The 10269-nt window shown below is 46.5% G+C and overlaps 1 protein-coding gene across 2 annotated transcripts in view; it reads right to left on the minus strand.

Annotated features, from left to right (window-relative positions):
- The window catches only part of LOC104936120 (mucin-12), a 46640-nt gene that overhangs the window by 23698 nt on the left and 12673 nt on the right, over positions 1 to 10269 (minus strand). For both annotated transcript variants that reach the window (XM_027280267.1, XM_027280265.1), the window contains exons 3-4: positions 4979 to 5045; positions 3097 to 3143 (exon numbers count right to left, since the gene is read on the minus strand). In XM_027280267.1, the coding sequence (XP_027136068.1) occupies positions 3097 to 3143; positions 4979 to 5045 (114 nt within the window). The remainder of the gene's footprint in view (positions 1 to 3096; positions 3144 to 4978; positions 5046 to 10269) is intronic.

The following is a 10269-nucleotide window of genomic DNA, read 5'->3' on the forward strand; positions in this document are numbered from 1 at the left end:
TCCATATTCTCACAGACTGAAGATAATTACAGCTGCTCCCAAGAGCCCAAATTCATCTCCACCAATCAGAGGTAACATAACACCAGCCAGCAAAACTACTATTAACCTCCTCGACTCCCCACTTTACCCTTCAATCCACCTTTAAGGTTTGTTTGCATTTGTGAAAAGTTTCCAGGTATCCAAATGGCTTTTCCACTATTTGTCAGGATCGTATATATGTACTGTATATGTGCTTCTCTCAGCACTTTAAGGAAGCTACATGCATGACTATACTGTATATATACTCCACGCATGAATCATAATCAACCAGCCGGCCTTCTTCAGGGAACACACTTTGAATCATGTGGATGCTACGCTGACTTGTAACCAGGTGAATGGTGGCTCAGACTCTTAACCCTGCATAACTTTAAGCCTTAATATAATGTGAACAGGTGAGTTGTATATAAATTCACCCTCAGTACAGTTGTCATGAACGGGGAAATTAGCTACAGAGACCAAAACTGTTTTTTGTACCAGGCTGTAAACATGTTTATTTCTGCTGTGAAGTTGGACATTTGGACATGGGGACTTATGGAGACTGACTCACTTCTGGAGCCAGCCTCAGGTGGACGTTAGAGGAAAAATGCTGCCACCTGCTGGTCTGCAGCATGTTGCAGTAATTACACATTGCACCTTTAAACCAGACGACCTCAGTCGGCTTTATTTATGCAAAAAGAACTATTTAAACTTCCCACAAATAAAAATGCAATCATGATTTATTCTTGTGATAATTATAACGTAGCATTTTTCTCACATCACGAGAACCCGGCTTCACAAACCGAGCTTCATACTTTGGTCACAATAATTGTTCTCGGCTTTCCTCCATTTTGTTTCGGTGGTTCAGTCCAAATTCTGTCGACAAGATGGAGATTTCCTGTCGGTGGATCGGCCAATAGCTGCTCGTTTCTGAATATCTAACATTCCTCGTATAGGACCTCTCTCCGATACACTTTCACTTTCATGTGTGTTGAGTTTCCACAGCTCGTCAGTTTACAGCTTTACAAACAGCGCACACGGCCAAGTGGAGTTTAGCAGCATAAATTAGCTGAGCATCTGTCTGAGTCCCTCTGGATCCTCCTGCTGAGATTACATGCACGTCTGTTAATGTCGTTTTAATGGCCGCCTGTTTCGTGATGCATTGCGCCGATACAAAGCGGTGACGACGGAAAAAAAAGAGACTTTAACTCTGCTGCTGGCGATTCCTCCTCGAGAGCAAACCCAGCGAAGACTCGTGTGGAGCTCCCGGCGGAGTCCACAAACCTGCAATCCAGCAGATTTCCCTCAAATCTGACCCAGCGGATCGCAGTGGAAAAAATGCAGCGCCGAGGCTGATGTCTCGTCTTCTGGTGATCGCATTACTGAAGTTAACACGCGTGTTCATGAACACGACCCGCCTGTACATGTTGGGTCACTCTTTCAGGCTCATTGTTCCGTCCTGAAACGTACCCGGCGCCTCCGAGGCCTGGCAGGATGGAGCAGCAGGAGGAGGAGAAGCTGGAGGCCGGCCCGCCTCACACAGCTCCTCAGTTCGGTGGTCTGAAAGCAGTTGACCTACTTATTTTTATTGGAGTTTAATGGAGCTTTAAGGAGGCGACAGGCAGCGAGCAGCGAGCAGAGCGAGGTGAAGGAGGGGTCGAGGGACAGTGAGGGGATTTAAACACACACACACACACACACACACAGCTGGGCAGAGATCCAGTGAGGACAAACATCTGTCTGTCAGACTCAGAGTCTGAGATTAACAGAGACTCAAACACAAAGAACAGAAGAAGAAGAGTTTGGAAACATGAACACTTTTAAAGAGTCACAAACAGACTCAATCGCCCCCTGGTGGCTGGCTACAGTATAGGTCTTAAGCCACGCCCCCTCCTTCTAGACAGTCTGCATGGATGTCACGGAGACTACGTCCAGGTTTTAGACAGTCTGCGGGGACGTCACGGAGACTACGTCCAGGTTTTAGACAGTCTGCGGGGACGTCACGGAGACTACGTCCAGGTTTTAGACAGTCTGCGGGGACGTCACGGAGACTACGTCCAGGTTTTAGACAGTCTGCGGGACGTCACGGAGACTACGTCCAGGTTTTAGACAGTCTGCGGGGACGTCACGGAGACTACGTACAGGTTTTAGACAGTCTGTGGTCACAGAGACTATGTCCAGGTTTTGGACAGTCTGTGGGGACGTCACTGAGACTACGTCCAGGTTTTGGACAGTCTGCGGGGACGTCACGGAGACCACGTCCAGGTTTTGGACAGTCTGTGGGGACGTCACGGGGACTACGTCCAGGTTTTAGACAGTCTGCTGGGACGTCACTGAGACTACGTCCAGGTTTTGGACAGTCTGTGGTCACAGAGACTACGTCCAGGTTTTGGACAGTCTGTGGTCACAGAGACTGTTTTACTAACTGTTGGTTCGTGGTGTGTTTGAGGACAATGTGAACGTGTAGGAAAAATAAAAAACGGATGTGTAGCTGGTTTTTATTCAAGTTTCAAAAAGAAATTCATGACTTTGTGTCAGAGGCAAAACCAAAATCCTGGTTTTGTGACAAAAGCACACACACACACACACACACTGAAGCCAAACATCTGTTAGTGTGTGTGTGTGTGTGTGTGTGTGTGTGTGTGTGTGTACTGGATGAGATACAGCTCCTCGTACAGACTCTTCTCCTCCTCTATATATCAGGCCTCTCCTCGCTCTCCTTCTATTTGACTTCGTTTTATGTTTCTACTAAAACACATTAAGTCGGCTCATAAAACAGACGCTTCACGCGTCCTCGCCGTCAGCTCCAAGTCGCTCTGCATCGTTTTTATCAGGAACAGACTGAAGGAAAAATGTGTCAACAAACCAGTCAGGACGTAAACATAAACACCAGGACGTCCAGTTTGAATCTGAGAGTCGGACAGTGTCAATAGAAGACAGTGAATGAGGTCACCTGTCACCAGGTGAGTGTTTGTGAAGGAAAGGTAGAGTGAGACAAACGTCTGAGATCTTCAGGCCCAGCAGAGACGGGCTGAAGACGTCAGAGACCTTCTCTAACACCAGGAAGTGAGCTGGACTTACTTTGGGTAGTTCATGCAGTACAGAGTGTAGATGTCGAAGGCTTCGCTCTGAAAAACAAAGAATGGAGAACAGAGAGAACGTTAGAGGAAGAGAAACAGATCATCACTCCATCACTGCGACGTGCAGCCTCCACTGTTTGCTGTGTATGCTAAGCTGTCTCTGCGTCCCGGTCCGAGCCTCCGGTCCGAGCCTCCGGTCCGAGCCTCCGGTCTGAGCCTCCGGTCCGAGCCTCCGGTCTGCAGACTGGATTCATTCTGCTGGTTTGAACAGGGTCCGCTCGGCCTCTGCCTCCCTCGTGCTTCACCTCTCCACTTCTTGTTGCTTCTCTGTGGAAGCTCGAGGGCTCGTCTGGGTCAGTCAGACAGAAGACGTATTCCCATGAGACTCATGAAGAATGTTTTTATGATACGAGCTGACTGACGTCTTCATCTTTGTTTTTTGGTTGTAAAAGCGTCGTCTGGATGGATCACCTCCATCTGCACCTCCTCCACCTCAGACGTCTGAAACTTTTCCCATGTTTGAAAACAGAACAGACGAGTCAGCGTCATAAAACATCTCGAACAAAGAATAACGAGTCAGATGTGACTCACTGATAGGCTCAGACCGTCTGCGGGGGACGTCCAGTTTAAAAGGTGGGAACACACCATGAGGGGGTTTCTGCTCAACGTCCAATCACAGAAAAATGCAAACCCAAAAACAGCTCTGAGGATTATTGATCGTTTTTATCAGCATCATCAGGTAGGGTGCAAAGGGTTAACCTCGTCCTGCCGTCCTCGTCGTCCTTCGCCGTCCTCGCCGTCCTCGCCCTTTTAATTGACTTAACAATGCCTCCTGTCAGTCCATGAGTGAGTCAGCAGGTCACAGAGAAAGGCAGCAGTGTTCAGCGCCCCGTACACAAACAGACGTCTTAAAATAGAAGCTCGTCTCTAACAGCTTAATCTGATGTCCACTGACAGGAAGTCCAGACCACCTGACGCTGAGAAGTATAAAAAGATCCAGCACACAGAAGTCAATTTAATCTGAATAACATAAAGTTATAAATCTCTACAGTTTTATCTCAAACTATTTAGAGCTCCATAAAACTGAAGCAGTAATTTAAAGCCTGCAGCTCGCTGCATGTTTTTCATATGAAGAAGAATCATTTTGTTTTGATTTACAGTTTAATATTAAACATTGGAACTGATTATAAATCCAAGAACGGGCAGTAACAGTGGATCAAACTGATCTGAAGCAGCGATAGCGAAAAAATTCATTTTTTGTATGATAACACCCTCAGATTCTGTTTGCTCCTCTCTGTTGGAGCAACAGAACTGGGCTCAGCAGCCGGACCGGACCAGGTTCGAGCACAACAGGGAATAACGTTACAGTACCAAGGTGATTTACTCAGCCCGGGATGCCAGGAGCCAAACCCGGCAAGAAAACCACCTCGGTAGGCCGCTGTGTTCACTGTTAGACTGGACACTGCCGGTTCAGAGGTTCTGAACGAGATCTCGTGCCTTCTCGTGACGCTCTGTGGCCGCGGAGACGCACCTGAGCGCATCACAAACGGATTAGCGTGAGTTGGTGGACGGTGGAGTACGCAGCCGTTCCTCATGCTGTGTATTCTCGGTGTTAGACTGCTCACTGCTGCTTCGGAGGTTGAATAGTAGACGCTGACACTCGCTCGAGTCCTGCAGCTGCTTAGAAAACAGTTTGTAAAAAGTGTGTGTGCACGAGAATATGTGACAATAATAACACAACTGTCCAATACACACACACACACAGTGTTGGTGCTGCAGTGAATGGAGGGTCCAGTTCTGCTGCTTTACTGGGTGTTTGGGTTGACTGTTTCCTGTCAACTAACAGCCTCACACACACACACACACACACACACTGTACTCACCCTTTCTACGAAGCACTCTGCGATGGCGGCGGCGTGAGGACTCCTCTCTAAATCCTCCAGGAGGTCACTGAGGGGACACAGACAGACCGGTTAGAGCCACAACACTGTGAGCTAGAAACCACATGACCAGAAGGAAACACGCCACCGCCATGTGTGGTCACTAAACACACGATCATGTGACAGTACTGGACTTTTACCAAGATGGTTTCACTCAGAACGGTCACAAAGTTGCGTGTGGAACGCTTGACACTTCACAGAGTACTACAGAACTGTGTAGTACTCTGTGTACTTACACTGTAGCAGTGTACTGTTCCAAAGTCTCATCATGCTTCTGGATTTTTGGCCTTGCACCTCTCTGCACAACCCTTCATCACTCAACCACCCGGACCTCAAGCTGATTCTGGCTCGTGTTCGTGTTTTGGCTCCTCAACCGTTTCAACACCCAACTTCATTGATGAAGAACCTAATTTAAAGATATATTTTTGGCCTTTTCGAGCTTTTTTATTGGATAGAGAGAGACGGGGAATGACATGCAGCAGGTCGGATTCAAACCCTGGGTGGCTGCAGCAAAGACTGAGCCTCTGTACACGGGGCAGATGAGAACCTGGGAGTTGCTGGTCCACCACAACACCTAAGGTGGAGTCCAAACAAACATTGGTTTCCACAGATCGAGGGCCAGCACCTCCTGTTCAGTGAAGTCTGGCGGCTCTCGAGAGCGATATAACTGTCTGACAGTACTGAAAACACTTAAATCTAAAGTTTTTAGGTTGTCCAAACAGACCCTTTAAGGGCCCATGAACCCATGTTTTACAACAGTACACAGTTCTGCATTATCTTGGACATTATCGACATGATTAACTTGGGTTGGGTATCAGTAAGACTGATCCACGTTACAGTTTGGGTCTTTCAGGACCTGCAGGATCCAATTCCCTCTCCAGTCCTCCAGCTTGGATCCCATAGATAGGAAACAGCATAATCAGTCTTTGAGTAAAACTCTGGTTTTTGGCCAGTTAGCTTTGCTGGGAGCTTTTTTAAACAATCTTCATGTCTTTCTCTAAAGTTCAGTGTTTCCATGCGAAGGTTTACTGTGACACTGAACTGACTTCAGGACCTGTTACAGCTGGCAAACGTCCATCCTGAAAACTCTCGCTCCGTTTCCCACAATCCATCCCCATCGTCATCCCTTCGTCCTGCCAAGTCCTGAATTCTGCTGCAGCACACACATCTCCATCGATCAGCTTCAGCCAAGACGATTCAGAGCAACACGAGAGTCCAAATCACTCTTTAAATACAGACGTGTCATAGGTTTGAAACCTTCGATAACTCCTTGAACCTTTGACCTGCTGGATGTTTGCGCCTGAACCCAGTCCAGGGTTCAAACACTGACCCCTGACCCTCCCCGTGGAGAGAGTTTCACATGTCTGTTCGATGATGTTGTGACTTATCACAGTAACATCTGGTACATCTGCTCATTTCCTGCTACATGAGGAGATTAAACGCTGATCTGATTGTCTTGAAGCTTGACGTGGTCTCTATTAGATCAACATGATCAGGGAAAATCAAAAGCTGGAGACCAGATTAAAACATTCTGAGTCCTGCTATGGGAACTAAATCACGTCGGGCTGGTCCCGTGGAGGCGACGAGGGGAATCGAGGCCTCAACAAACAACATGCCGTCCAACCACAAGCCTAAGGTTGTGGTTTTCACTTGACCTAAAGTCAACTGAAGACCACAATCGGTCTGTTTGGTCTTGTACTGCTGAGCCCTGACTTAGAAACCAGTCTGTTCAACACGTCTCACTACTATCTCGACAATACTGCTACCCCAGCAGTTCAAAATATGATGCTGTGGTTCCTCTGTTGGGTCATTCTGGGACATGTGAGGCTCCACGGTCAAGTAAGCAAGAAATATGCAACATCTGGTTTCAAAATAAAACGTGCATCATTATGAAATTATTGGTTATGAGTACTTGCTCATAACTACTGCCCCAGATGTCATGGCAACATTGAATCAATGCTGATAATTCTTTGTTTTTTAATGATGAGAAGAGAAACATTGATTCAATGTTAGTCTGGGAACAGCGATTGACTTAAGTTGAACTTTTATGTCCGTCTTGATCTATTTTTCTTCACCGATGTAAAAAATCAGTGTTTTATTTCAGTGATCAATGTTCAAGTGATTCAATGTTGGTCTCCTATCTGGGACTAGATCTACTTTAGGATTTAGGATTTAGGAAAGGAAGTCACGCTATGTAGCTACATAATGTTATGTAATGTAAATGTTAGATTACTCAGTAACTCAGCTCTATGTCATAAACATAAAGAAATCCACAATCAAAGTTATTTTCATCAAAAAAAGGAACTTCCTCTTTAATTTGACACCAAATTTGTGACGTTTGTAGCTTTTTAAATCACCAAACTTATATGTGGAGTCAGTCCTCCCTGTTTGACTCATCCAACCACCCGACCTCGTCCGAGCGCAGACTTATCATCATCAAACCGTTACGCTACACAAGTGTGTCCAGATACGATGCTACAGTGCTACCAACCAGCCTTGAAGTTAGAAACAAACAAGTCCACTTAAGGAGAAACCAAAACCCGTTTAACATGCAGCAGAAAAAAGAAAATCTGTTTTTGATGTTTTATTACAAACCAAAGTGGCCCGGTGTGGTCCTGGACCGTCCACTCGCCAGTTGGAGGTTGTTCAAGGACTGTTTCCTTACTTTCCAGCCCAGCAGTCATTCAGTATTTCTGCATCAGCGCTCTTAAGAAAAGAATGCACATGAATCCAGTTCTGGTGTTTGTCTTTGTGATGTCTTATTATGAAGTCTTCACGGTGGTTTACGCTGCTGAGTGAGAAGATGACTTCAATGAGAGGCCATTAAAAATGAAAGTGAGTGCAGCGGCAGACAGAAAGCAGCTGCAGTCACCTCTCCTCACTTTCCAGAAGTTAAACTGAAAATCAATATTTATAAAAGTGTTTGGCTCGACCTCAGAGTCACCGAGACTGTCTCTGAGACTCTGTTAACGCCACGTGAAGTTTGGCTCGCCGCTCACGCCGTACATCTCTGTCCTAATTTCTCACGATGAGCGTGTAAACCAGGAGAGTTCACACCGACGCCGCACAGAAGGAGCACATCAGTCTTAATGGACAGTGTGATTTTTTGGACCAATCGTATATGACCTCGGCAACACACGCCCAATAATCACTCAAATGTAACAACAATTACAGAAGAATGGAGAGAAGCTGACATGTGTCTGTTATGAGTTAAAGCATTTTCAATCTGGTGTTTTTCTATCTAAGTGACTAATGTGGACAACAAAGCTTTAAACTGATCCAGTACTGAGCGAGAGAGACAGCGAGCTGCAGCTGACGGAGGCACCACAGGTTGTAACGTCACCCTGAAGGCTGCACGGTCACGCTGAACCCCAGTTAGTGATTGTTGTAACAGCAGCATCTATGGACATAATGGCAGAGGAGAAAAGTGAAGAGGACGAGAGACAAGAGTAAATCTGCATTTGTAACAATGTAACATTGAATATTTCCCTCTCTCAGGAATTTAAAGAACTTTGAGCAGCTGACTGTTTATTTCTCGTCCGTACAGTTCAAACACGTCGAGCAGGAAAATGAAGTGTTGCAGGAAAACTTCAGACGAAGAATCTCATGACGTCACGGAGACTACGTCCAGGTTTTAGACAGTCTGCAGGGACGTCTCAGAGACTACGTCCAGGTTTTAGACAGTCTGTGCATCAGACTCAGGGATCACAAAGCCTCATGGGAAGTGTAGTTGTTTGCATCTTGAAGTTTGAGTGTTTAAATAATAAATGAAGAGTCAAGAAATTAGAGATATGTGTTTGTCTCTACGCCAACACACACACACACACACACACACACACACACACACACACACACACACACACACACACACATATGAGGTTACACCACTGAACTCTCGCTGCATTCTTAGTTAACAAGCTGAAATCAAGTCTTTCATTATCACACACACACACACACACACACACACACACACACACACACACACACACACACACACACACACACACACTCTCTCCTCTGGCGTCAGGCCTCATTTTGTGGCCGGCGGACATCATTAGTGGGGGATTGTGGGAGAGGAAGAGGGAATTCTGGGTGTTTTTCTTTTTGTTTTTTCATGGCGTCACCACAGAGGAGAGAGAGTTTAATGTGAAATAAAAGACGAGATGGACGGACTGACAGAGGACGGAGGGTCGGAGAGAAGACATCAGCAAACAGAGAGAGGAAGCATTACTGATAATTAGAAACAGCACGGAAACGACTTTACTGTGGGAACAGAGTCAAACATTCAGAAACAAACAGAAAACAGAGACTGCACCAATGTTTCTGTTTGTGTTCCATGAAAAATGTAAAAAATGAATCCAGAAAGGGAAACCAACAGAACCAGAACCTCCAGACCAGCAGTGAGCAGGCCAGCAGGAACACGGCAGCCTACAAGTCGCCTCTATCAACGTTTCCATCATGAAGTCTGTAAGTCACCTCGGTACTGTAACAGTATCCCTGTTGGTCTCAGAGTCTGTGCTCCAACCCGGTCCAGTCCGGCTGCTGAGCCCGGTTCTGTTATCATGCTATGATGGAGGCTGTTTTCTGGGGCACAGTCCACCAAAGAACCTGGAGGTGGTTTCCTTGCTGGGTTTGGCTCCTGGCATCACAAGTCTCAAGTTCTTGCTTGTCCCCGGTCCCCTCGTTGCACCTCCACACATTTCAACAAGCCGCTCTTAGCGGATTTCAAACCCACAACTTCTGGATCTAAAAGGGACTCGCAGGCAAGATGTTAACCCACTGGACCAGTGAAGACGTAGGAGGACATGAGGAGCAGGGAGCAGTGGACCATGTGGTCCAAAAGGACATGGAGACGTGGTTTTCCTTCTACATGATGAGACAAACAAAGAAGGACAGAGATGTTCTTCAGGAGAATCTTCAGCATGATTCCTCCATCAGTCTGATCCTGGTTCTTCTTCTTCATCAGGACTGAAGATGGTCCAGTGAGGAAGGACGCCGACCGCCAACGTGGAGACGTGGGATCGAGCGTCGGTTCCGGCAACGTGACCAAAGTGTGTGAACAAAACCGTCAACTCGTTTTCAACTCAGACGAGCATCGAGGGAACAGGTGAGTCCAGGTAGGTTTTTCTTATTTAATAGAAGCTAAACCTGATTTTCATGATTCATCGTCTTTGTCTCTGCAGGCTGAGCTGGAACTGATCCTTCTTCTTCTGTGTCTCAGTCCTGATTCGGTC

This window comes from Larimichthys crocea, chromosome VII (assembly GCF_000972845.2).
Source record: "Larimichthys crocea isolate SSNF chromosome VII, L_crocea_2.0, whole genome shotgun sequence".
Lineage (NCBI taxonomy): Eukaryota > Metazoa > Chordata > Actinopteri > Sciaenidae > Larimichthys > Larimichthys crocea.